Here is a 27,013-nt window from a genome sequence, read left to right on the forward strand (position 1 = left end):
TAGATACATAGTCTTTTGACATTTACCTAAAACTGAATTTCCAGGACTCAGAGTGGGTGGATGAATGAAAGGGAAAAACAGAGGTTTTTCCTTCCAGTTAATCTTTTGCAGTTCCCTATTTAAACTGAGTTAGGGGGGATTCTGGCAAAATCCCAATATAAATATCTTCTAGGAAGATCAGGGTTGCAAATTAGTCATGCTCAAAAAATGGGCATCAGGCAATTTCTCAAAATTATGCAGCTGTTAATAAGGGGTTATTTAAAAACACACACATGTAATTCTTTTATTAAAACTCAAGGCAGAGCATTTTGATGTATATTTTAAGTTAGGCAAATATACATATGACTAAAATATACAACAAACATATATATACTCAGATGCACACAAACTCCAGAGGTGCCATTTTTCTTTGTGGGTTGTGTCTTCCATAAGGGAAAAAGGCATATTAATCATTTCTTTTACTGCTAAGGGGATGGGTGCTGCTCTCATATTTCAGAAAGGGGCTGGAAAGTGAGGGAAGCCAAACTTTTTCCTATTTAAGGCCAAAGCACAGGAATCTCAGTGGCTGAGTTTTATGACGGGCCCGGTGCTGAAGGGCAGGGAACAATTGATGGTGCTACTCTGACCTGCTTTTCTTTTCTCCTTTTTGCACAAAGAGTCTCATGTCTGCTGTTTAGACATGATGAGCTTTGTGCAAAAGGGGACCTGGTTACTTTTCGCTCTGCTTCATCCCACTGTTATTTTGGCACAGCAGGAAGGTGAGTAGGTACTGCTTTCAAGAAACTTCATGGGGTTTTCGTCTTTCCTTCTCCTTACAAAAAGGGAGAAAGGGGAAATCTCTCTCATAAATGCTAATTTTGTCTGTCAGCTCCCAGCTGTGAAATGTAGAACTGACCAGGATGGTGCCTTTTATATTTGCTTAAAGAGAATATTGTCATTTCTGTATTTAAAAGTTCTCCGGTCCTTGAAGATAAAGATGTTCTTGTACTAGCTTGTTTTCATGTTAAGGGCACTGGAAACTCTTTAAATGGCTTTAAAAAGTTCCCCTCCTGGATTGTTAACATCTTGGAATGCTTCCCTAAGCAATCTGGAAGTTATTGGTCTCTTGTAATACTTTTATGCTCTCCTTTGTATGCTGGGTTCTTTGTCAGGATAGTGTATTAAGAACTGTTTACTCAGTAAGATGAGGTGATTAAAAAATAGCATGTTTTAAGTATAAAGGGAAATACTATATATTACTAGAATCACTGAATATATTTCTGTAAATAGCAACAGTATCTTCAGCATTCTTTAAACAGTTTCAAACTGCAAAGAAGTTTCATCATTTCTATTTTTTTTTTTTCGGTTTTAAGCACTTACACAGTTGATTAACATGTATTTGTTAATACTTTATTGTTAAGGGTCTAGTGTTTTTGCATGTTCTACATTTTAACTGCTTTTATGTTAATAAGGAGAAGATTTATGAAAATATTTTCAATAGGAATGTTTGACTTTCCTGAAAACAAGGTAAAGATACTAGTGTCGTTTGACCTAAAAAGTTGATTTGCTCTATTTTCTAATAAATGCAAGCAGTGATTTTCATGTTCTAATTTCCTCGAAACTATGTTTGGTTCATTATTTCATTGTGTGAAAACATGTCTTTTAATTTATATGTTTCTCAGAGTCATGAAAATATCTGACATATTAGAATTAAAATTTTCATAGAAATAAATCTTTAAGTGCTAAATTTGAAGATGCTAGAAGAAGCCTTTACATCTACATTTCTACACACACATAATAAAAAAGTTTACATTTAAACCTATTGCTTTGGTGAACATGTGTCTGAAAACAGCTTTTCATTTTTAGTATCATTTCTTTAATGTCCTCACAGGTTGTGTATGTAAGTAAGGGGACACACCCAATGGTCTCTGGTCTCGCTTCAGTTATATTCAGCCCCATGCTCACAAAAGAAAAGAAATATCCATATTCTTTGTTCCCTTTATTTCTTCTCCTCCTTTTTCCTTTTCTCCCTTCCCTTCTCCACCTTCTTTTCTCTCCGCCCCTTTTGGCCTCTTTCGACCTCCTCCCCCTTGTCTTTCCTTCACTCATCACCCCACCCCCTTCCCAGGCAAGCCCATGTCTCCTGCTCCCTCTCCTCTTTCTCTATCACCCTCTCCCTCATCTCCAAGTGTCCTCCATGTGCCTCCATCTTTTTTCTCTCTTCCTTCCTTCTTCTTCCTTTCCTTCCCTTAATTCTCAACTCTCTTTCCTCCCCCCTTCTCTTTCCCTCCACATGCTATCCTCCCAGAAGATGTCACAACTCCCAGTCCTTGGCTAAAATACCAATGACTTCTACCACATCCCCACCTCAATAAAATCTTTTACTTTTCTAAAAATTCTTAAATTATCCTAATTTCCTGGGGCGGGGGGGGCGGTGGGAAATCACAGAGTTCTCATTTACTGGAAAGACTACAAAACTTTTGCATTTAATTCAAAAGAGTAACAAAATATTTGTGGTTGCTTGGTGGTTACAATCTTTTATAATCATTATGGCTATTTTCCTTCTCATTCTGACTTTAGAGGGGAAAAAGTATTTAAAAAGTGTTCTACAGTATCTTTGTATCACATAAGTTCTTTTCATTTTCCATTTAGTTTCAAAATATAGTAAATAGCCATGACATTTTGCTTTTAGGCTTAAAAAAGTTGAAAAAGATTTTGTTCAGCTTACTGTTTTTGTTTGTCATGAAAAAATTGTTTTAAAATAGTATATCTTATTTTTATTACAGATTTAAAAAAATCTTTCTGATAGATTAGCTATAGGAAAGTTATAGGAGGTGGTTGAATGTCCAACACATTGAGAATAGTCATATATAGTTCTGGGGCATGGATTTCTTATAAATGTCCTGAGAATACCAGATAGAAACAGAACAGCTCTAATGAACACTAACTTCTAGTCTACTAACATGAATTTTCTGGAACATAAAACAGGTCCTCACAAAATTTTGGTCTTTTTACAAATCTGTGAAAGTTCTATTTAATTCACATGTTTTTTGAACCAATGGAGAAATGTGATCTGTTTTATGTTTCCTGTAGTTTATAAACATGCCAAGTTTTAAGTATTGACACAAAGACTCGCCACCTAGTGGCTGACAGACAGTTACCATTTGCATACTAATGCCAACATAAATTTTATACAGCTGTATTCCATAACTTTATAATGATATTTTAAAATATTACTTGTGACTTTTAAATATTCAATACTACTTTTCTAAGAAAATAGGTATGTTACTGATAAAATAGGTATGTTACTGATAAAATATTGTCAAGCACACATACTCACACACAAACACATGGTAATAATATTCAAAGACTTAGGAAATGGACTTGAATGTTATGGCCATATTCAAAATTCAGTATATAACTTTACACATATAACATATAACTATTTTTGTGAATATTTGTAAAGTTTCTGATTTTTTTAGCATATTTGACATAAGCATTTTAGTTATAGCTTATTAGTTGATAAATAAAAGGATTAACAATTATTACTTATATTGTTTTATTAGGGTAGGGAGATAAACTTTTAATTAAAAGTGTTCTAATGTTTCAGCTTATATTTTGTTACTCTGATAATTCCACTGTGATAATGAATTGTGGGCATTTAATTGTTTTAGAATTAAAGTCCACTGTAAATGGACTCAGAGAATCAGTTCTTTAACCACAGGTTATGAGAGTCTATTTTCTGTTATGCTTATTTCCATTATGTTTTAAGAGGGGATTTGTAACTGATCAAGCTCGTTCAAGTTTTCTGGTTTGTGTTGTCCTTAAAATGAAACATGCCAAACTACTGAAAAAATATAGCATAAAATCACTAGAAACAATTGTACTTTTAAAAGGAAAGAATACATACTTGGTCACATAAATATAACATATATTTAGGTCAGTCATATAACATAGATTCAGTGCTTTAGCTAAGATTCCACAACTAGGAAATATCTAGGGGTTAACACTAGAACAAAAATTCTGTTAAATCTTAGGTAATTAGAGGATACAAAACAAACATTTAATCCAGAGTATCTTAATTTTCTTGTTTTTTAACTGTTGTTCATAGGAGATACTAAAAACTTGTATATTGTCCTAGAAAACATATGAGTTAATGCACTTCTAAGGTAAAAAAAAAAAAAGATAATTTGTCTGTTTAACACTTTGAATTGTTAAATCTACTTTTTAAATAGGAGCCTCCTTTATAATTTAACCAGAAATTATCTCAGTTCTGTAAAAATATAAATTTCAAGTAAATAAAGTACTGATACAAAATTTTGTGTTTTTCATTCATGAGACCTTGCATTTTCTTCCCATCTCTGGAGTATTCATCATCAGATGACCTAAATGCCTATAAGTAAACAGATTCTGATTAAATTCTGAAATTAAACATCTCTATTATAAGAGAAAAGAGCAAAGCCACGGAAACAATTCTGGTAAAGAAAGAAAGACTGTGGTTATGTGCTTTTTCTTAATTCAGATTCTTGGGTTGATGTCTTATCTATAGGTTCATTATAAAAAATCAAGAACAGTTGGATGTGAGTTTTCCAGGAGCAGAGTTGAAATTAGAAGCACTCACGAAAGTCCCTGTTGCACATCTTCAGAGTTGCAGGCAAGACTTTTGCGTAGTCACTCAGGGAGAAGAGCGCCATCTACTGAAACCCCGTAGTTTCGTTTCCCCTGTGGATGGCTGGCGCAGAGGTCCAAAGATTATGCAGCTCAGTTCCTTCATTTTGGAACATCAAATGGTATCACCACCTTGAAGTGATTAAAGTGGATTGCTTAAGAGTTAAAGTTTTAGAGATGAAAGATGTTATTGCCTTTGCTGGACATGCAGAACATTTGTAAAGTTTCCAGGTCTACAATAACTTTCTGGAAACGTCTCAGAGGGCTGTTTCTTGTAAAACAGTTTTCCTTAGAAAAAAGTGCAGTGCTGTTGTTTTCCACATTGAAAAGAAAAAAATAGAAAGGAGAGGGATGGTGTGGTATAACACTAGAGTTTTCAAACGGGAAACTTGGCCTGTTTCATGTCACGATGACAACGGAAAAAACGAGATAGCAAGTCTTCCACAAACCATTTGTTAACTGCAGTTTGGGAAGTTACATTAACCACTAGAATTTCTGTCTGCGCCTAATGAAAACACAGCAGAAATGGATTCCTTTCAGATTAACTAATACAACCCTTGTATTTTCCATGACTGAGGTCAAGAACTGCCGTTAAAATGTAATCTTAGTGAAAAAAAAATGAAAAGTTCAAAGAAAAGTGCAAAACTTAGTGTTCCCCGAAGATGTAAAAATTGAAGATAAAGGATCCAGAACCTACTAAAAGTTATATTTGCTTTGAAAAGTCAGATTAAGAAATTATTGTTTCAGCAAAATGGCATTTATTTTTTTCAAAACTTTGTTTTCTATAATATTTGGTTTGGAGGAGAGCAAACAGGAACTGTTTCTCAAGTTAATTAAAATCAGAGAAACTCTCTGGAGCTGCCTGATATGTTCATATATGTCCACATTCAGAAAGGAATTTCTTAATGAAGTTAGAAGTTCATTAATATGACTCATTTAGTTACTATATGTTCTGCCACTCAATCTTAGACATCCTAAATATATATATTTTTCTGCATGAATGCATAAGCCTTATCTGTTCATTGTTGTTGCTACAGACAGGATCCTGGTTTTCTGTATCTAGTAAAACATATGCTGAATTCCCAGTGCCAGTTAATCCTGTTGGTGGTCTGGATGTCATTAGGGTGGTCTTGGAGATTAAACTCTTTTTCATAAGTTCAGAAGAAAATAAACAACAGAATTCAATTCCAGATGTTATCTTCTTGTGTTGAGGCCAGATTGAAAAGATTTTCTGTAGGAAAATGTTATTCCTTTAAAAAAATAGAAAAGAAAACCCTGCTTTTTTACATTCTGATTTCAAGTTTGCTGGACTTAGAAATTATAATGGGACAGAGCCTATCCTGCCCTTGAAACTACAGAAAGGGAATAGAAAGTAGTAACTAAGAATATTAAATTTAGAGATACCTTTCCTAGGTTCGAATCTTAGCTTTACCTCTTAGCATATCACTTCCTGTCTGTGTATCACTTTACCTCTTAGCATATCACTTCCTGTCTGTGTATCTCAGCTTCCCTACCTATAAAATGAGTATTGTGATGGGACCCACCTCACCAGGCCAGTGGGAAAATTAAGTAGGATACATATGCAACACATTTAGAACAGTGCCTGCCACACAGGAAAGACAGACACAAACTCTGCCTAGTATGAGTTTTACTAAGACTGGAAAATAAAATTACTGTAAGGAAGGTGAAATTAAAGTACTTTATAATTCAGTGATAATGAAAGTAAGAATAGCATTTTGGTTATCAGACATAAAATTTAAAGATGTTTACCAACTGTAACTATACAAGTAGACTCTATTTTCTTCAGTATTCTTATAATTTGTCACTAATCAGGTTATATTATAATGCAATGGCTGATTGTTAGATAAATGATACTTTTAATTCTAATTCTTTAATTATTTTTATTTTTCACAGGACAAAATCTTAAAGGAAATTTCTAATTGGAGACATAAAAATCATATATCTATAAAGAATAAAACCAGAAAACATCTAGAAATGATTCATAAAATTTCTTGGTCTTTGGTTTTTTTTGTAGGGGATAAGAATAAGAAGACTCTACCTTGGCCATGCAAAAACCATTTTAAAATTGAAATTATCCCTCTACATAGGTCTACAGAGATTTCCTTCAGTCCTTTTTGTTAACTCATCTAACATATTTTAACATATTCTGATTAATAATAAGCAGCCAGAACATATTTAATAAAAATGTGTGTTTTCCAAACATAAGTATCATTTAAAAGCCAAATATATTTCAGTTGAAAACTGTATGAACTCCTTTTGTTCACACTTACAAAATATTCAGCTTTCTACAGTAACAGGAAAATGTTATGATAATTTGCTTATCACGTCTGTTATTTTTAGATTTTCAGATTAAAGAACACCTTTTCTCTGAGAAAGATTCAGTAAGAAGGGAAGAGGAAAAAAAACTAAACTTGCCACTCAAGCTAAATTAACAATTTGATTGGATGCTTCAAGGCATATAATTTTTACTCCAAAACTAGAATTAAAGATAACTTACAATGTATTATAGTTTAGTCACAAGAGTAAAATTTTATCAAATCAGCATAAATTAACATGAAGAACGGAAACCAAAACAACAAAACGAAAACTTTCAAGAACTTCTGAAAATATGTTACTCGATTTTATTTTTCTCTGAAGTTCCAAAACAAAGAGCTAGAAAATTAAAGAGGCAAGGAATGGATTATGTCATAGACTAGTTTCATTTTGTTTTATAACTTAGATGATGATTTAGTCTAATGCATTGTTGTGTGACCACAAAGAATTGATTTCAGGACTGCTTTTTGTACTCAGAAACAGGAAGTGACATGAGAGATGGGGTTTAAAATTAGTTACACATTGGAAGGGAGAGGCTTAGTTTAAGCAGTAACAATAAAGGAGGGAATTGGGAAATCTACTATTTGTCCAACAGTAAAAATTAGATTATTTGCCTTTTCTTTAACATATTTGCAAAAGTATGTAACGTTTCTTGTCATCAAAGCTTCTCTGAATTGAGATATCGAGAAAAGAAGGGAATAATATGAGATTACTATTGTTTCTGAATTTCATTTTTTATTTCTAAACACTGCCAGTGGCTAACTAGAGCATTTTTTTCCTTTTAAAAACAAAACATTTTTTTTCCTTGACTCTGGCACGATTTTCTCATGTACAGCTGGGCTATGGTCCTAAAACTGAGGACTGCGAGACATCTGTGTAAGAGGTATAGCTTCTAAGAGAACATACTGCCAACCATATTTGGTCATACACAAAACAAAAAGTTAAAGGGAACTGCATAAAATTCTCTGTTCTTTCAACAAGGGTGACTGAGATAGAACAGTAAAGTCTGACATTCGGCTGCAAGTTTCTATAGGAACTGACTTCAGGAGAGCCAAAGTTCTTTCAAATGGATGAGAGATAAATTATGGCAATAAACAAGTGCATTAATCCTTACTTTTCAACCATTCCAACTTTCTTATTTTATTAAGAACAAATAATAGGTTTTAAAAGGTACGCCAAATTAACTCAATCTTTATATTGAGACCTTTATGTTATAAAAAGCGTAACACACAGGTATGACTTCAAATAAAATTTGAAAACAAAAAACTAAATAATTTCCACTTATGTAACATTGGGCTTAACCCCAGTTCTAACAAATTCATTTACAAATTTAAATATCAATATTATGCTTATCTGTTTAATGGTTTGCAGTGGGAATGGAAAATGCTGTATTTCTAGGTTTGATGATATCTCCAATAAGACACAAACATAAGAGTATGAATACATAAGGGAAAATTTTTATGTTAATTTTAAGGCAGATTGTAAACATAGGAAGAGAAGATATTAAAAATATGAGATACTTGACCCTAGCTCTGTCATCTTCATTTGTCTTTAATACATCATCAGTATCCAGCAGCTAATTTTCATAACACAGGCCCTATGTTAAATACAGAAAGATATTCTTGACTCAAAGGCAAAGAGCTAAAAATTTGTTAGTATAAACTGATGGTGTCTTTTTTGCTTTCCTAGCTTTATTGAAGTGTAAATGACAAATAAAATTATATATATTTAAGGTGTGCTTCCCTGATAGCTCAGTTGATAAAGAATCCGCTTGCAATGCAGGAGGCCCCTGTTCAATTCCTGGGTCAGGAAGATCCTCTGGAGAAGGGATAGGCTACTGGCTCCAGTATTCTTGGGCTTCCCTTGTGGCCCAGCTGGTAAAGAATCTGCCTGCCATTCAGGAGACCTGGGTTCAATCCCTGGATTGGGAAGATCCCCTGAAGAAAGGATAGGTTACCCACTCCAGTATTCTGGCCTGGAGAATTTCATGATATTGTATAGTCCATGGGTCGCGAAGAGTCAGACATGATTGAGCAACTTTCACTTTGAAGGTTACAACATGATGAGTTGATATATATACACAATGTAAAATGATCACCACAATCAAGTCAACTAATACATCTAGCATCTCACATAGTTTCCTTTGTGTGTGTGTGTGGTAAAAACACTTAAAATCTACTCTTTTAGCAAATTTCAAACACACAATACAATATTGCTACCTGTAGCCAATATTCTGTACACTAGTGATATTTTCAAAGATGCTAAGAAGCCTAAGAGCCATATTATTAATGAGAAAAATCTTGAACTAAAACCAATCTGTTGAAATACTTCATATAATGCTAATTTAAATAATTCATTTAAGAAAAGGGAGCCACTGTAAACATTGAAGAGTGAATTTCATGCAATTTTATTAAACAATCTTTCATCTCATCAAAACTTTCAAACCTTTTCTGAAAACCAGTGAACTTAGTTCCTGAGTATAAGATGCCAGTTCTCCTTAGAGAAAAAGTTTAATGTCTGGATCCTTACTGTTCATAAAATAATAGGAAAAAAGATTGCACTTCTATTAAGCATGTCTTTCAAAACACCATTTCGATAGGCCTGCTTCATTCACATTAGGTAAGCATTCTGGCATTCAGCTTTTATGCTCTCAAAGTATAAAGGAATGCTCCTTTAAAGCCGAGACAATATTTCTTTCCAATGTTCTCATCTGTTTCAAACATGGAGGAGAAACTAAAATAACTTTTAAAAATAAACAGATTCTTTCTTGCCGACTTAAAACTGCAATGAAAAAAAATTATGCTTTCTTTTATTAGCTGTAAACCACATAGGGTAATTATAACATGTAAGAATGGACTTTTAAACCTCTTGAATCCATCAAAGGTGTAGCACAAGATCATTCAGGTTGGATGTACACACATGGATGGAAATGAGGAATAGAGGGATCCTGCACAGTCCATAGTTTCTAAAATTCTACTTTTTTTTCTAAATTTTTACTGAGTCAGTTAAACCTCTAAACCCAAAATATTGGGTTGGTCAAAAAGTTCATTCAGGTTTTTCCATAACATCTCATGGGAAAAACCCAAACGAATATTTTGGCCAACCTTCCATTTAACATTAATTCAGGTCTGGAGAGGGTACAAAAATAGGAACTTGGAAAGGTTTGCTTCATGTCTGTATGTAGTATCCAGAAAGAAAAGTCTAGGACTCTCCCAAAGGCTTTTAGGCCATAAGGCACCAAAAAGTGTACTCAGACTACTTGCTGTCTCCCAAGCAGGCCTCTTTAAGTAGGCATTTTAAAGCTTATGGCTCTGAGAAAATAAAATTTCACTGTTTCACAAAAACACAAATACTGAACAAGTATATGATTCGTTTGCAAAAATTTTTGCAGATGTTTAGTAACTTCTAATTTATTTATTCAGTTACTGGCAAGTCATCATAGTAGCCCTCAAGAACTAAAGTTGTATTCAACCACAATTCAGAGCCACTCCTTTAAAAATTGAGACCAGGTTTTAGTTTGGCAACCCTTAGGCCAACTCATTGTTAATAGCCACTGAAATTTCAGTACCCTACATATAATTAGGAAACAAGTCTAAAATTTTGGTCAAAGCGAATTTTTGACCATTTTAAGCCACAAATACACATGGTCATGATTCATATTTCTCCCTAGTATTTTAACATATTCCTTGCCAATGTTTGTTTAAAAAAATTTTAGTGATTTGGAGACCACTTTACATCCATATGGGTTATACAATATATTGTAGCATATCATGTTGACCTAGTAATGCCCAACAGAGCTAGCAGTGATAGTCAATACATGCAATGAGACTTCTTAAGGTTTTCCCAGGAATCTGAAAGAGTTTTACGTGCCAAGAGTAGCTCAGTTTTCCCCTGAATTTCTCAACTAGGTTAATAAAATCCAGAAAGTCTTCAGAGTTAGTGACAGAACCATCTTTATAGTTTAATGCTTCCATCTATAGCTAAAGCAAAGAATAGCAATTAGAAAAACTTCTTTTCAATTGAACAATTAATAAATAAATGCTTAAGTGAGTGTGGCATTTCCACTCGTGGTAAATTCTTACTACAAGCAAAATTAAAATATCTACTGGCCTTAAGGCAGTTTTATCTTGGTGTGCTAGTTTGATGTTAATAAACAGATTTGGTATTTTAATTATTACTTCATAATTAATTAAGACTACTTAGCAAATTATGTAGGGAGAACATAATACTCTTGAAGTTTAACTTCTGGATTTTTTTTAATGTGAAATATCACACCATCTCTCTCATTTTCCAGCTGTTGACGGAGGATGCTCCCATCTCGGTCAGGCCTATGCAGATAGAGATGTTTGGAAACCAGAACCGTGCCAAATATGCGTCTGCGACTCAGGATCCGTTCTCTGTGATGACATAATATGTGACGACCAAGAATTAGACTGTCCTAACCCTGAAATCCCTTTTGGAGAATGTTGTGCAGTTTGCCCACAGCCTCCAACAGCTGTGAGTTTAAAGAAAATCTGTATATATTCATGATTCTTGTTTAAACACATGAGTAGTTCCTATGTCATAGGAGCCAGAAAGGAAATGAGGTAATATCTGGCAAACAGTCAAATGGGCATTACCAGTAAAAGGTGAACCTTCCTATTTAAAACCAGGGGTTAGATATGATTTAGGCTGAGAAATTGGGACATATTTCATGGAAAAGTTTTTCCTGTGTTTAATCTATATCTTTTCCATTTATTAGCCCACTCGCCCTCCTAACGGTCTAGGACCTCAAGGCCCCAAGGGAGATCCAGTAAGTAAACAATGAAAGGAAATTAGTTCCTTGATTTTTTTTTTCCTTCTAATAACCTTTCCATATTTGAACTTTTATCATTTATACATTTCCTTTAGTACCACATATTTAAATAATAACACAGGATATCTCAAACTGAGAATCCATAACTGTGCATGTAAGCGTTTGATCTCCCAAACTTTGACTAATATGTCTTCACTCCTATTATCAGTTTGAAAAATAAAATAGAGGTCAATATACAAAGGAATAAATTACACTGAAATGATTTACATCATTTGTTTAAAAATGTATAGATTCCCAAGAAAACATATCACATATATTGATTTCTTATAAAGCACAGAATCTACAATTTGATAATGATTCTAAATCACTAAGAATTTTCAGTGTTTTCTTTATTTTTATCTCTATTTTTTTTAGGGTCCTCCTGGTATTCCTGGGAGAAATGGTGATCCTGGTGTTCCAGGACTGCCAGGTTCCCCAGGTTCTCCCGGCCCTCCCGGAATCTGTGAATCATGTCCTACTGGTAGCCAGGTAATTCTGGGACTAAAAGATCACCCATTTAAAACTATCTGCTTCATTTTCTCCTCTTTAGTCCATATTACATCTCACTCCTGTGGCGTCCCTATATCTATTCTCTGATCTTATGTATTTCACAAATTATTATTTAGTGCTTATGTTTGTGCTAGGCACGGTTCTGTTTTATAAATACATTCACTTTCTCCATAATTCTCATGCCATTGCTACTATATCTTTACAAAATTTCCCAACTTCTCAGCAGGCAATATAATATATGCACCATGTTTGAGAAATGAGCAGTCAACTACCCAAAGAATTAACCCTGCGAATTTAGGAAGCACTGCAACTGTGCCTTGTTCCCCTTATAATCCTCATGGTAAATCCTCTGAAAGTCTGTACAAAAGGCAGTTGAGGAGTTATGAACACTCCTTAATGGCTTGAGGTCAAAAGGATTATACAAGACTATGCAACTACTCTTGTCCGGGCTTCAGAGCATATCCTGCTCCTCTGGAAAATCATGGCAACCCACTAACTCTGCATGTAAACTCTACATGTAACTCTGCATGTACACAAATAAATAAGACAATGTTTCTGCTGCGTGGAATTAGGAAGAATTAGAAAACACATACACAAATCACTGTGGGTTGGGAAGAAAAAGATTAAAAAAAATCAATTCAACAGGAGGCAAAGGATAGAGTCTAGCTTATTCTTATACTGGCAAACAGAATCCATTGCTAGGCCAAGAATTCAAAATAAAATAATATCCAAAACAATCCAGTAAAAATATAAGCCTTTCCATTATTCTTGGGCTTGTTTTCTATGGGGATGTCTATTTTTTGGTGAATCTGTTAGGCATTAACCAAAAACTGGATATAAAAATTTCACTTGTATCAGTAACTTTTGGACAAGTGATTTGACATCTTCATTTTTTCTGCTCAAAATGAGAGTCAGGTTATTTGATCTCAAGGCTCTTTCAGCCTTAATCTATGATCCTATGTTTCCAAAGCTGTGGATATCACTTAGAAATGATAATGCTTGGTAAAAGCATATAAAAACAAATTATTTAGAAACAAATTGCTTACAGTTAGTTGAAAAAATGTTGCATTGCATAGACAAGTATTTCTGTAGGACATTTAATACCTAAAGTTACAGGGCGAATTAGCAAGATAATTAAACCATGCCTATACTCTCTGGCATGCAGAAAAATTTCTATCGATGAATAGATGGTGCATGCATTTCTACTAAATGCTTTTGAAAAGAACTATGATCTGTATCGCAACATGATCTTGTCTATCTGGTCTCTTTGCTGCAGAACTATTCTCCACAGTACGAGGCATATGATGTCAAGGCTGGAGTAGCAGGAGGAGGAATCGCAGGCTATCCTGGCCCAGCTGTAAGTACAAGTGTTTGTCAGCATTTCTGAGAATTATTTAACCTTCCATTCTGTTAACCCTTGAATGGTTGTTCTTCTAGTAACACGATATTACAGCAGAATTGTACAAAATAGCTTATTTTTGTTAAGGCTGGGAAAGAGAACGGTAGGTTTACCTTGATCCCTCTATCCGAATTCATTTTTTCCTTCACTGACTCATTTCACACCTGTTTGCCACTCCTTCCTTCTGTATACACCTGCCTTCATGCTTAGATCTTACACTCTATTTCCCAATTGTAACCAAATTTTGTTGTTTTTTGCTTCCACTTTTCTTCTTTTAATGTCCATTCATTATTTAAATGCTGCTATCTGGATGACAATCCACAGGATAAAAATCCATTATCACAATTCATCTCACCTCAAATCCTGAAATCAAATACAAATGTTTCCAGAATTTATCAAGTCTTTAAGTTCATCTACTGTAAGGGATAGCAATTCACATTGTACCCAAAGGATTTTCTTCAATGTAAATGACCTAGAGTTTTGGTAGAAGAAAATAGCAAAAGAACATTGAAACCTGGGCATTTATGCTTAATGCATGTGTCCCATGTAAATGATTGTTTTTGAAGAACAGCTCTTAGAAGGAACAGTAGCAGGGAAGGTAATCATTTTACTGCCAGAAACGTAAGTCTGTGTGAATGAGACATGGAGCTGGCTTGCCAGGGATCATGGAGGATTGCTGCCCAGATCGCTGGACCCCATATTTCTAAAACTTCCAAAACTAGAAAGTATAAAACTTCAGCTATTAGATCTAAATGATAAATTACAGAAAGACTCTTAGTAGGTAAAAAGTAAAAAAAGAATTTTAAAGTTTTAGAGCCTGGGTTTTATTTTATCTTTATTTTTTATATCTTTTAAAACCAAAATGATAATTGCATTAACCATGTAAATGTCAGTATCTCGCGTTTCTCAGCTACATTCACATTATTAATCCTATTTTTCAGTCAGACATACTGTTTTTACTAAAAAGCAAGCAAACAAAAAAAGCTAAAAAAATCGAATACTTATTTTTTTAATTACAAGATAAAATTTAAGAACTGATTTTATAAATTTATTATCAGTATTAAGTATGCTACAAAACTGAAGATTTTTCATTTAATCTGTATTTCTGAACAATGACAAATCGTTTATAATTTATTGTTGCCCCAGGTACAGTGAGTCTTACATACACATCTAAATCTTCATATCAACACAGCTCAATGATACTGGGCTGATTGACATCATTATTTTTAGAAACTTGTGTTTATAGTGTGCAGATTAATATTTTTCCACATTGAGTTGGGCTGCCAGGCAAAAGTGTTCTTCTTCACCAGCTCTAGCATCATCTTAATGTTGCCGAGATTCTCATAGCATTTTATGTAGATTTTTCCAGATTTGGAATGCCCCTTTTGGAGAACTCAGGTCAATGTTTTATAACATTTGCCTATAATTTTTATTGACTCTGAGAGAATTTCATTTAACAGTAATAAAATTAATTATATCTATGAATAGTTACTGCATAATGAGGTACGTTGTTCTCATTTTTAAAGATGTCAGCATCATTCCAAACAGAGGCATCTCTGATGCCTAGATAAAGTGTATTTCAGAAGCATTTGTTTTGTATTTATCCTTCTAATTTGTGTTACAGGGTCCTCCTGGCCCACCCGGACCCCCTGGCACATCTGGTCATCCTGGTGCCCCTGTAAGTATAGCCATTAGTGGTGATTTCTTTTTCATGAATATTATATGAATCAAGTTAATACAGATCTTGCTGTAATTCTGCCATTCCAGCAGACAATCCCAGTTAAGTACAGTAGTAACAACCAAGAAACTATCATTCCTTCAAAGATGGAATTTCATGCTTAGTTCCTTTCCACCAACAACTATTAGCACTTGAAACCTTGGTAAAATTAAATCATATTTTTAATTTGCATGTCATATGGCTTCAAGTCTGAAACAATGCAGTTTCAATAGAATTAAGGGTGTAAAATGGAATAAATGGACTATTCTGACCTGAAAATTTTTGCTTTCCATCTTTATGAACTGGAATAAAATTCACTGACTTCATTCACAAATTCTGATTTCATACTATCTTCAAGATGTAAATGAATCATATGAAATTAAGTTAATTTAAAAATATTTACATATTATTCTATCCACTAGGGCTCTCCAGGATACCAAGGTCCCCCTGGTGAACCTGGGCAAGCTGGTCCTGCAGTAAGTAACATTTATATCTATACTTAATAAATTGACAGTTTTAGATAGAAACCACCTTTATATTCAAAAGCATAACCTGCAAAATATTTATCAAATTTATTTAAAATACTAAACTGTACTTTTATGATTGTTGAACTGCTTCCAAAGATCTTTTGATCTCAGTCATTTTGATATCTTAGAGACACTATTTTAATCTAGGAATTTCTTGGCTAAATAGCCACCACAGCAGTCCACTTCCTAGTATGAATACAAATCCTCTTTCTGTTGAATATAGATTAATTTTCCTAATGCAATTCAGTTCACCTGCATATCTACTCTTTTGAAATATAATTTTTAAACTTAATTTTGTTGAAATAAGCATATTATAAAAGAAAATATGCTGTGTAAATAAGATGAATTAGTTTAAATTAATATTTCAAAATACCTATATATTTAAAAGTTCAATATCTCAAAAAATGTAGAAGTGTATTTGGATTATACATATATATATATATATATATATATATATATATAATGTGTTTTATATATATATATAAAACACTGATACATGGTACTTTTAATATTCTTTAAAAATAAGTTTAATAAACAGTAATAATTAGATTTAATATAGATAACTTATTAAGTCAAGGTTTCATTTTCATAATGAGACACATTGAGAGTATTTCTAAAAGGACTTTTTTTCTAGGAATACACCTAATTATAGTAATAAATTGATTGTAACAGAAAAATCTACAGATATATTTGTTTTTTATTTCCTTTTTTCAGGGTCCTCCAGGACCTCCTGGTGCTATAGGTCCATCTGGCCCTGCTGGAAAAGATGTAAGTTTTTAAGAAATGCATGGGGATACAGTACAATTCAATGCATGGGGATACAATATTCTAAATAATATATCCCATGTTCTAGAATCTCAAAGAAAAACCTTATTTCAAAATTTGTTGATATCTTAATAACATTTAAGCTCATGTTAATCTCTGAATATCTATGCTCTATTCGTATAGGTATATATACCATTTTTAAAATTCAAAACTAACAAAACCCGTCATCCAATGAATACATCACTTAACTAGAGATGTTTCTTCTCTCTGTCTCTTGTAATAAAGAAACTGGTATCAATGCTTTATGAACTCGAAAACTTAAAAAACACCATTAATTTTATTCTATTCTCTTTTTCCATTTAATATCCAACGGCAAATTCTCCCACTGGATTGAGAGTTGGTCATAATATTTGCTTGGAGCGATGCCTGAATTTTTAATGAGTTTATGTCAAGGTGGAAGAAACACGCCTCATTCCTTTTGCTGAGGAAGCTTTTCTCACAACCATATGTCTAGCCTAACCCTGTTCATGAATCCTCAGAGAGAAAAATACAAAGTAATCAGTTCACTAACTGGCTACAGTGAGTTTTCTCTTATACAAGCTCTCATATATTCTCTTTTTCTCCACCTAGGGGGAATCAGGAAGACCCGGACGACCTGGAGAGCGAGGATTGCCTGGCCCTCCTGTAAGTCTTTAGTACAGAATGAATTAGTTGGAGTAATCACAATGGTCTTAAGTTGAAATTGTATGATTAAATTATACTTTAAAATAGAAGGCATTTTATTAGTAAATTGTGAGTCTACTTGAAAATTCATTAATATCTTTTTTATTCCTTTTTTTTAGGGCATGAAAGGCCCAGCTGGTATGCCTGGATTCCCTGGTATGAAAGGACATAGAGTAAGTACAGTTTCTAAATTAACTCTTCCGTTGTTCCATTTGGCTATGTTTATTTACCTAGCCGACTTTATTGGGCAATTGAGTGTGTGCCAAAAATGACTGATTCCAACTAGTTGTTTGGGTGGTTTTTTTTTTTCATTTTCTGAATCTATCAACTTTATTGACCAAATCAACTACTTATTTTACATAAAACAATAAAGCTGAATATAAGTAAATGGAAGATATTTGTAAAAGAATAAGTTTCTCATCGCCACTGTCAGAAAAGATTAAAATAAATTATTGATAACTATTCTTGACTTAGTATGATTTACAGATCAAATCAAATGACTTTATTCTATGCAAAAACATTAGGTAGAGTCAAACAACTAGATGGAAAATCTATCAACTTCATAGAAATAAAATTTATGACGCAGATATTTGCTACTGTACAGTTAAGGCAACTTCCTAACTGGACTAAATCGTACTTTCTAATTAGATCACATTTTTTTACTGTAAAATCAATGTTCCAGGTCTTCAGTGCACTTAACAGCTTTTTAAATCATTTATGTCAGTGTTGAAACGAGTGCTATGTGCTAAAGCTAGCTATAAAAATTTAATGTAAAGTTTTTAACTATTCTGAATTGTTAACAGGTCTTAATATTTTTACTACTTTTATATATATCATAGGGCTTTGATGGACGAAATGGAGAAAAAGGCGAAACTGGTGCTCCTGGATTAAAGGTAAATCACAACAAACTCACATTTTGATAAATAAATTTATTTAAAATTATAACTATGTTTAAGGTTTATATTTTAGGGTTTGGATTTTTCTAAAACCCGCCTGAGTTTTGCATTTTAGGAGCTAAGTAATAGTGAGATATAACTGAGATGTTCTATTAAAGCTTCCATGAAAGCTGATAACTTAAACTGTCCAGATTAGAAATGACTAAGAATCCCCAAGTAACACGTTGACTTCTTCTGTCTAGTCTTCAAGTTTTTAAAATGCAAAAATTGAGGTTTACAGTGCATAAGATTGCTACAAAATTTTATATTGCTTAATATAATCTTTTTCTTCAGTTCCATATGTTTTTTATAATATACTATGTTGAAAAAATTATAAATTTTTTTCCTGTTATACAAAATGGTGACATATTTTACATGTTTCTAGGGGGAAAATGGCCTTCCAGGTGAAAATGGAGCTCCTGGACCCATGGTAATTATGTTTCCTATCATACAATCTTCAGCTGTACCATTAACTTCCATCCAATGCAGAACTTGCCTCACTGCTTCCCCAGCCATTTTTACACATGTCTAGTTGAAAGTAAGATCACACTTTTAATTTTATCCTCTAGGGTCCAAGAGGAGCTCCTGGTGAGAGAGGACGGCCAGGACTTCCTGGAGCCGCAGTGAGTATTCCTACTGCCATTACACAATTGCAATCCGAGTCATGGATAAACATCTCAGTCAGCTTTCAGGCTGTGACAATCTGCAAAAAGTTTTTTATAAAGTTGCATTTAAATATAACTGATAATATTTCCAAGGGATTTTTAGGTGATAGGGCTATTAATAATGCTGAATATTCTTGCTTTGTGACAATAATAAATATTAATAAGCATTTAAAAAAAAAGTCACCTCCATAATTAGCAATAATTATAAGCAAACAAATAAGCTTTTTATAGTTATTATCTGGTAAGGATTTTTTAATGTGTTAACTTGCATTCGGTTCTTAAAACACAGAATCCAATCTTTCTACATCAGATCATTGCTGTACATATCAGAATTTTTAACAATTTGCGTTTAAAAGTATATCATTAAGCAGATTTTAACACACTAGAGGAAAAGTCAGCTCAGTTACGTCAGACTTTTAGTTAAAATATCACTTCACTTGTGAGCAGCCTTTCAGAAAGATGAAGATGTTTGAGACCAAATTCTTTTTTTAGGGGGCTCGAGGTAATGATGGAGCGCGAGGAAGTGATGGACAACCGGTAAGTAACTTTTTGTTGAACCCTGATATGCTCAGTGTAATGAAAGATTATGGGACTGTGGAATATTGAAATAATATGGATTGTAAACCTAAAATTCAACATTGTTCATGAATATCTGATTCAAACTGACACTAATCCCATAAACAAAATCTAGAAACAGTTAATCTAAAAACTCTAAGTCCATAAACAAAATTCTGATACTCCTTATTATACTTGGCCAGTTGCTAACATCTGTATGGTGCTTAACAATGTTAGTTAAGGGCTAATATTGGATTTGGGACAATTAAAAGAGTCTTGCAAAGATAGATAATAATGTTATCTCTATTTTACAAATGATATTTCAAGGCTAAGCAACCTATACAAAGTCACAGAATTCATGGCATAAATGGTGGGGAATGGGGGATTGAAATTTTCATTTTATTCTGCCATATTGTTTCTCTACATAATGGTCATCTCTGCTGATAATACAGTTTTCCTCTGTATTGTGTATGTACCCATTCATTATTTACCAGTGGTATGAGTTTTCCTTTACTTAAGAGATCTTGAATTTTTTTTCATTTTTTAGGGTCCCCCTGGCCCCCCTGGAACTGCAGGATTCCCTGGTTCCCCTGGTGCTAAGGTAAGCATGTATTTCCATAGAAGAAGATAAAATATATCTTGAAGACTTCAGAAAATCATTGGATTTCTTCTTGAAAATGTTTTTTTAATAGTCAAGTGGATTTATTTGATTTATATGGATGTTTGAAGCCCTGTCCTTGACTCCAAAGGGGACGTTATCCCTGGCTTTCAGGATTCTGATCTCTTCTGATGTCTTTTCTTTCTTCCCAATCTCTTTCTGTGAACAGAGATAACACAGTTACATACACAGTTATGATTTTTTCTCTGCCTTTATGATTAATGACACCTCACTTTAATTTTCATACTACTCCAGCCTTTGAAAGATGAATTTAAGCAGGACTGAATAATAAACTAGCTAGGAGATTAGAGGTGGAAAGGGAGACTGACTACTAAGGTTTTTATCTCTTAGGGTGAAGTTGGACCTGCAGGATCTCCTGGTTCAAGTGGCCCCCCTGGACAAAGAGGAGAACCTGGACCTCAGGGACATGCTGGTGCTCCAGGTCCCCCTGTAAGTACCAAAAACTACTGAGAGGAAGTGTCGCTACACTTTATTTCATGAAAGCATATATTTTAATGTTGCTATCAATTAAAGTTACTTTTTTGAAAAAAAAAAATGTTGCTTAGTGCTCTGCAATACCTCTACTAAGATAGATACTGATTTGATTGTACTGAAATTAATTTTTGAGGTCTGTGCTTTTCTAGAATTTATGAATGTTGTGGTTATATGACACCGAATGAAGTAGAGGGTGAATAGCTATCTGATACTCTGAAGACTATTCCCCAAACTAATCAACAATCAGAAACACTCAGAGAAGAAAACAAGACCAAAATAAAACCTCTTCTCTTTATGTACTTACTTAATAATTTAGTCCAAGTGCATATTATCTTTAATTTATTCAGATAATGATCATTTTTTGCTACTTTTTATGTGTTGTCCTATAGTTGGAGGAATCACCCAATCTCTATAAAGCACAACATGTGTGTGTGCTAAGTCACTTCAGTCATGTCCAACTCTTTGTGACCCCATGGACTGTAGCCCACCAGGCGCTGATGTCCATGGGATTCTCCAGGCAAGACTACTGGAGTGGGTCTTCATTTCCTGCCCCAATAAAGCACAATACCCATCAGCAAATTTATTTTACAGTTTATATAAGTGACTTCAAATGTAGGTGCACCGTTGACATTATTATGAATATGCTCTTTCCCCCTCTAGGGGCCTCCTGGGAGTAATGGTAGTCCTGGTGGCAAAGGTGAAATGGTAAGATGTCCCCACAACTCACCCTCATCTCACTCACAGTCACATTTCTGGCTTCCTTTGCACTGAGCATGATCATACATGTAAGTTGGTTATTGAGAAAAGAAAATTCAAGTCTGGCTCATGTGAATGTCCTTGGGTTGTTTCTAGGGCCCTGCTGGCATTCCTGGAGCTCCTGGGCTGTTAGGAGCCCGCGGTCCTCCGGGGCCACCTGGTACCAATGGTGCTCCTGGGCAACGAGGTGCTGCAGTAAGTGGTTTGTTTTCCTTCATTGTCTGAGAGGTGTGGCTTATTTCTCACAATAAAAGTAACAGGCTCTTTGTTCTTGTTCATTGAATGTATATTGATTTCATTGTTTTTGTAATTGAATCAGCTGTGACTGGTGATGATTTTGTTAGTCTATTCTCCCTGTTTATTAAGCCACAATTATGTTCCATTTAGGGTGAACCCGGTAAGAATGGAGCCAAAGGAGATCCAGGACCACGTGGGGAACGTGTAAGTATTGCCTCAACAGATTCAGTTATTTCTTAGAAATATAGAACGTAGTTAAGAACTAAGCAGGTAAAAAAAAAAGTGCTTGAAGTTCAGTCATTATTTCTGTCATTTCACAGGGAGAAGCTGGTTCTCCAGGTATCCCAGGACCTAAGGGTGAAGATGGCAAAGATGGTTCTCCTGGAGAACCTGGTGCAAATGGACTTCCTGGAGCTGCAGGAGAAAGGGTATGTCTCCCATGGGCATGGAAAAGGAAAACAATCATAGAACTTCACCTTCATGGTGAGGCAATTGTGTTTGTTCTTAATCTGAGTAGTACTCAATCCCAACGATTATTTTGAAACATCTCATACTATGAGAATTATGAAAAAGTTTTCACGTTTTGGAGTTAAATATTTGCCTTTCACTATTTTCAGGGTGTGCCTGGATTCCGAGGACCAGCTGGAGCAAATGGCCTTCCAGGAGAAAAGGTACAGAACATTAGTTTCAAAAAAAAAAGAACATTAGTTTCAATTTTCAGAAATGCTTGTGCTATATATAGATATATTCTTCTAAACAGTGTCCCATTAGTTAAAACCTAAATATCTGAAAGAAATATATTGGAATTAAAAATAATAATTCCAAATGTAAAACAATGATTCCAGCTCCTGTTCAGCCATTCTCCTAGCTTTGCAACTAATGTTACTCAACCTCTGTGAGAACTCTTTAACTTATCTTTCAACTAGGAATTATTTATCTCAATATCATTGCAAGAATAAATTAAAGTGCCTGAAAGTTCTTTGAAAACTCTGAAGTGCAATATAAATTGGATTTCATAACATCAAAGATATTTGATTTTATATGCACCGAGATATATTGCTAAGCCCACTAAATATCAATTCCTTCAGCATGTGATGTTCATCAAAGTTACCTTATAATATTACCCAAGCTAATAGATAATGTACTTTACACTGAGCATGTCGGCAATGTCCCATCTCTCTTGAAGGGGCCAAAAGAAATTCTCTAGCTGCAACCCCAGTACCATCAATGTCTAGGTCAACGAAGGCACTTTTACATACATGTTGTTTTTTTTTTCACTACATAGGGTCCTCCTGGGGATCGTGGTGGCCCAGGTCCCGCGGGGCCCAGAGGAGTTGCTGGAGAACCTGGCCGAGATGGCCTCCCTGGAGGTCCAGGATTGAGGGTAAACAGAAACACTTGTTTGATCGACACTATCATTTAGTAAGAGGAGAAGCAAATGAAGAGGGTTCAAAAATACTTAAGTCAGACATTATGTTTTGTAGGCTCAAATGAAACAAAATTATTTTACAAAAATTTAAGCTGGTATAGATTGAAGAACATAAAATAGAATGCTTCAGTAAGATATTTAAAGACAGAAAAATGTGTGTAAATATGAGGCTACATATATCAGTGGAAATCTCAAAATTTTATACATAGATTTCTAGTTTTTTTTCAATTATCATTGTTAAATCAGCTGACTGACTGAATTCTTCAATTTAGGGTATTCCCGGTAGCCCTGGAGGACCAGGCAGTGATGGGAAACCAGGGCCTCCTGTAAGTACATTTTCAACATCTCATTTTACAAGTCCAGAGAGTGATTAAATGCACAATTTGGACTAGCCTTCATGTATATTGTATAGCTCTAGTATGTACATTGCATATTTTATCAGATTTTGAAATTTCTGTTAATATAATTTTTTCTTATTAGGGAAGCCAAGGAGAAACGGGTCGACCCGGTCCTCCAGGTTCACCTGGTCCTCGGGGTCAGCCTGGCGTCATGGGTTTCCCTGGTCCTAAAGGAAATGATGTGAGTTCCTCCCTTCATTTCTTCAATAAATAGTTGATGGAAGTCCTTTTATTTTCCATATGGGGGTGCAGATGGCCCCAAATTGATTTCCACTTCAAAACACAGAAGAGTATATGAGAAAGAGGTTTCCCTCTACTGTGTGAGAAGGGAGCTAACGTATTTTTTCTGGAGTTCTAGAAAGGAGTTTTCAGTTGGGGTTATATACATGTGTGAGTAGGGGGCAGATCAAAAACATGAGAGAATACGATAATGAATAATTTCCTTTTGAGATTTAGTAAATACTGGCTACTTCTTTAGGGTGCTCCTGGAAAAAATGGAGAACGAGGTGGCCCTGGAGGTCCAGGCCCTCAGGTATGTAGCATTTATCCACTCATTTCCAGTCCTCTGACAGTGCTCCCCAAGCTTTTTGGCCCCAGGGACCAGTTTCATGGAAGGCAATTTTTTCCTAAGACTGAGGGAGAGGGGATGGTTTGGGGATGATTCAAACACATTGAATTTATTGTGCACTTTATTTCTATTATCATTAGATAAGCTCTACTTCAGGTCATCATCCTGGAGGTTGAGGACACCTGTTGTATTAGAGGCATTTCTCTCCAACCCTACGACTTCTGTTTTCTTATCTCCGCTTCCATAACTGCTTTTTTTTAGGGTCCTGCTGGAAAGAACGGTGAGACCGGACCTCAGGGTCCTCCAGGACCTACTGTAAGTTTCCTGACATGAATTGGAAATGGAAGTGGATGGGAGTGGGCCTGAGGGAAGACTTTGGGAATTATGCAGTCTCTGACACTGTATTGTTATAGTTCGCCAAAGCAATTATGAAGATTGTTTATTTAATCAGCTAGCTAAATACTGCACTGAGTAAAGTTTGTGCTGTATATGTCTTCCTTACACCACTTCCGCAAGCCAGACTCTGCCTTCCTTCATACCATTGATTTTCAGATTAAGCAATTGGCCTGATGAGATGAAAAATATGTGGACTAAATATGAAAGGATATTTTATAGTGAAGCGTCTCGTTGTATTTTTTTACATAGGGGCCTTCTGGTGACAAAGGAGACACAGGACCCCCTGGTCCACAAGGATTACAAGTAAGAAATTGTTAATTAAATGTCATTGGGCCCCTATTTTTATCTGTAATTACCTTTGATAGCTATACTTGTTAAATTAATCAACACTTCAATTTTTTTGTGACACTGAAAGATAATTCATCTTAAGCTTAAAATGTGTGCATCTGACTTCTACTTTGAAGTTCACATAATTCATATACTTATATTTACTTTTATTGTAATTTAAATGTATCTGACTAAATTCATCTAATCATAATTCACTTTTATACACAACAACAGAAAGAATAGAGGGAGATGAACATAGGTTTCTAAGGTTGAATATCACCTCTGTTACAGGATTTTGAGGGCTAAAAATTTTCTACACCTAAAAAGACTGCTAGAACCATTTTTTGAATACTCTGCAGAAACATCCTTACTTAAGAGAAGCTTTCCTATAATCAACCTTTGACATGATTATACAATACAAATATGATTCTTTATAGGGCTTGCCTGGAACAAGTGGTCCTCCAGGAGAAAACGGAAAACCTGGTGAACCTGTAAGTTACATGTCATGTTTTCAAAACTCAGAAGCCAAAAGAATAAGCAGTAGCCATGTATAAATAATTAGCTCTCACATTTTCATGCCACGGTATCTGAGTTTTAACATTTAGTTTTGAAATAACAAATGTTATTTGTTAGTTTGTTACCAAACAAAGAAAAATTATTCAATCATAGCTATTCCATGAAAAGTTTGAATTTTATCATAAAAGGACCTAAAGGAAGAGAATATAGCTCATGACTGGATAAACTGAACAAGTCAAGTGTGTATTTTGCTTGTTTATTTATATAACATATATTCTGATAGAAGCCTAATCATGCAACGTCGTCACTGTCCTAGGGTCCAAAGGGTGAGGCTGGTGCACCTGGAATTCCAGGAGGCAAGGTAAATATTTCAACTTACTTTCTCATTTCTTCAGCATTTTTAGTATATCAAACCAAAATATTCTTTTTTTAGACACTCAACATCGAAAATGTTTGATGAATATATTTAGGGTAATCCAAAACATTTCCAATACATTAAATTTGCATCATCTGGAAAATTAAATTTTCTGACATGAATAAACAGGGTAGAGTCACCTATAGGCCTGAGATTAAAAAAAAAAAAAAAAAAAAAACTTTCTAGTGTACTGCTTCTCTACAGGAAAACGGTTTCGATAGAACAACTTTGAAATTTTCCCCTAGTGATAAAATAATAGTGTCAAAGCTAGCTCATCAGGCCAGGTATAAAAATTCCTTTGCTTTCCATTTTTCATTCAATTGATCAAATGCAGTTTATAATTATTAAAATTTCCAGATTATTCAAAAGTTAAGAGCATTGTGGTCTGTATCAAAAGAATACGATGTAGGGTATTGTTGTTTGGCTGTAAGCCTGAGTTTCCTAACGGGGATGTCTGTCTTCCTCCTGCAGGGTGATTCTGGTGCTCCTGGGGAACGCGGACCTCCTGGGGCAGGAGGGCCCCCTGGACCTAGAGGTGGAGCTGGCCCCCCTGGTCCCGAAGGAGGAAAGGTAGCGCCCCCAGCCAATTTGATTCACTTAGACTTTGCAAAATGCATTTTGTTTCTTTCTTGTGAGCTATGGTTTCTCCTTTAATTTCAGGGTGCCGCTGGCCCCCCTGGGCCACCTGGCTCTGCTGGTACACCTGGACTGCAAGGAATGCCTGGAGAAAGAGGGGGTCCTGGAGGCCCTGGTCCAAAGGGTGACAAGGTATCAACCTATTTCCTGTTAATTATGTAATATGACATACTTTTTTGGCTAAAGGAAGCAACATTACTCTAAAGTAATCTGTTTCTAGAGAAACTTTTTTTTTTTTTTTAGAGAAACTTTTTAATTGGAACACCTATGATGCATTGCAGTGAATCCTGAGGGTTGCTCTTCTTTTTGTCATATTTTCATTGGAGATACCTCTAATCTGATGCCATTGTTTTTTATTTGACAGGGTGACCCTGGCAGTTCAGGTGCCGATGGTGCTCCAGGCAAAGATGGTCCAAGGGTGAGTACTCAAATTGGGGAGAAGCAAAATTTATCTTTATATAGTATGAAACAGCCCTTCACCTCAACTTATTTTTTCCAAAAACTCCTCATGATAAGTTAGATCATACTTTGCCACCTTCAGGGCATTAAAAAGAACTAAATGACATGATTG

The 27,013-nt window shown here is 34.7% G+C and overlaps 1 protein-coding gene across 1 annotated transcript in view; it reads left to right on the forward strand.

Annotated features, from left to right (window-relative positions):
* The first annotated feature begins 550 nt into the window (after positions 1 to 550).
* COL3A1 (collagen type III alpha 1 chain) overlaps positions 551 to 27,013 on the forward strand; it is a 39,692-nt gene continuing 13,229 nt past the window's right edge. The window contains exons 1-32 of the mRNA XM_043487850.1: positions 551 to 758; positions 11,276 to 11,478; positions 11,723 to 11,773; positions 12,191 to 12,304; positions 13,602 to 13,682; positions 15,349 to 15,402; positions 15,864 to 15,917; positions 16,683 to 16,736; positions 17,364 to 17,417; positions 17,576 to 17,629; positions 18,296 to 18,349; positions 18,777 to 18,821; positions 18,961 to 19,014; positions 19,549 to 19,593; positions 20,159 to 20,212; positions 20,621 to 20,719; positions 21,425 to 21,469; positions 21,617 to 21,715; positions 21,908 to 21,961; positions 22,078 to 22,185; positions 22,375 to 22,428; positions 23,043 to 23,141; positions 23,459 to 23,512; positions 23,667 to 23,765; positions 24,063 to 24,116; positions 24,414 to 24,467; positions 24,798 to 24,851; positions 25,313 to 25,366; positions 25,708 to 25,752; positions 26,278 to 26,376; positions 26,467 to 26,574; positions 26,807 to 26,860. Of these exons, the coding sequence (XP_043343785.1) occupies positions 680 to 758; positions 11,276 to 11,478; positions 11,723 to 11,773; positions 12,191 to 12,304; positions 13,602 to 13,682; positions 15,349 to 15,402; positions 15,864 to 15,917; positions 16,683 to 16,736; positions 17,364 to 17,417; positions 17,576 to 17,629; positions 18,296 to 18,349; positions 18,777 to 18,821; positions 18,961 to 19,014; positions 19,549 to 19,593; positions 20,159 to 20,212; positions 20,621 to 20,719; positions 21,425 to 21,469; positions 21,617 to 21,715; positions 21,908 to 21,961; positions 22,078 to 22,185; positions 22,375 to 22,428; positions 23,043 to 23,141; positions 23,459 to 23,512; positions 23,667 to 23,765; positions 24,063 to 24,116; positions 24,414 to 24,467; positions 24,798 to 24,851; positions 25,313 to 25,366; positions 25,708 to 25,752; positions 26,278 to 26,376; positions 26,467 to 26,574; positions 26,807 to 26,860 (2,283 nt within the window). The 5' untranslated portion in view covers positions 551 to 679. The remainder of the gene's footprint in view (positions 759 to 11,275; positions 11,479 to 11,722; positions 11,774 to 12,190; positions 12,305 to 13,601; positions 13,683 to 15,348; positions 15,403 to 15,863; positions 15,918 to 16,682; positions 16,737 to 17,363; positions 17,418 to 17,575; positions 17,630 to 18,295; positions 18,350 to 18,776; positions 18,822 to 18,960; positions 19,015 to 19,548; positions 19,594 to 20,158; positions 20,213 to 20,620; positions 20,720 to 21,424; positions 21,470 to 21,616; positions 21,716 to 21,907; positions 21,962 to 22,077; positions 22,186 to 22,374; positions 22,429 to 23,042; positions 23,142 to 23,458; positions 23,513 to 23,666; positions 23,766 to 24,062; positions 24,117 to 24,413; positions 24,468 to 24,797; positions 24,852 to 25,312; positions 25,367 to 25,707; positions 25,753 to 26,277; positions 26,377 to 26,466; positions 26,575 to 26,806; positions 26,861 to 27,013) is intronic.

The sequence above is a fragment of the Cervus canadensis genome, chromosome 15, assembly GCF_019320065.1.
Source record: "Cervus canadensis isolate Bull #8, Minnesota chromosome 15, ASM1932006v1, whole genome shotgun sequence".
Lineage (NCBI taxonomy): Eukaryota > Metazoa > Chordata > Mammalia > Artiodactyla > Cervidae > Cervus > Cervus canadensis.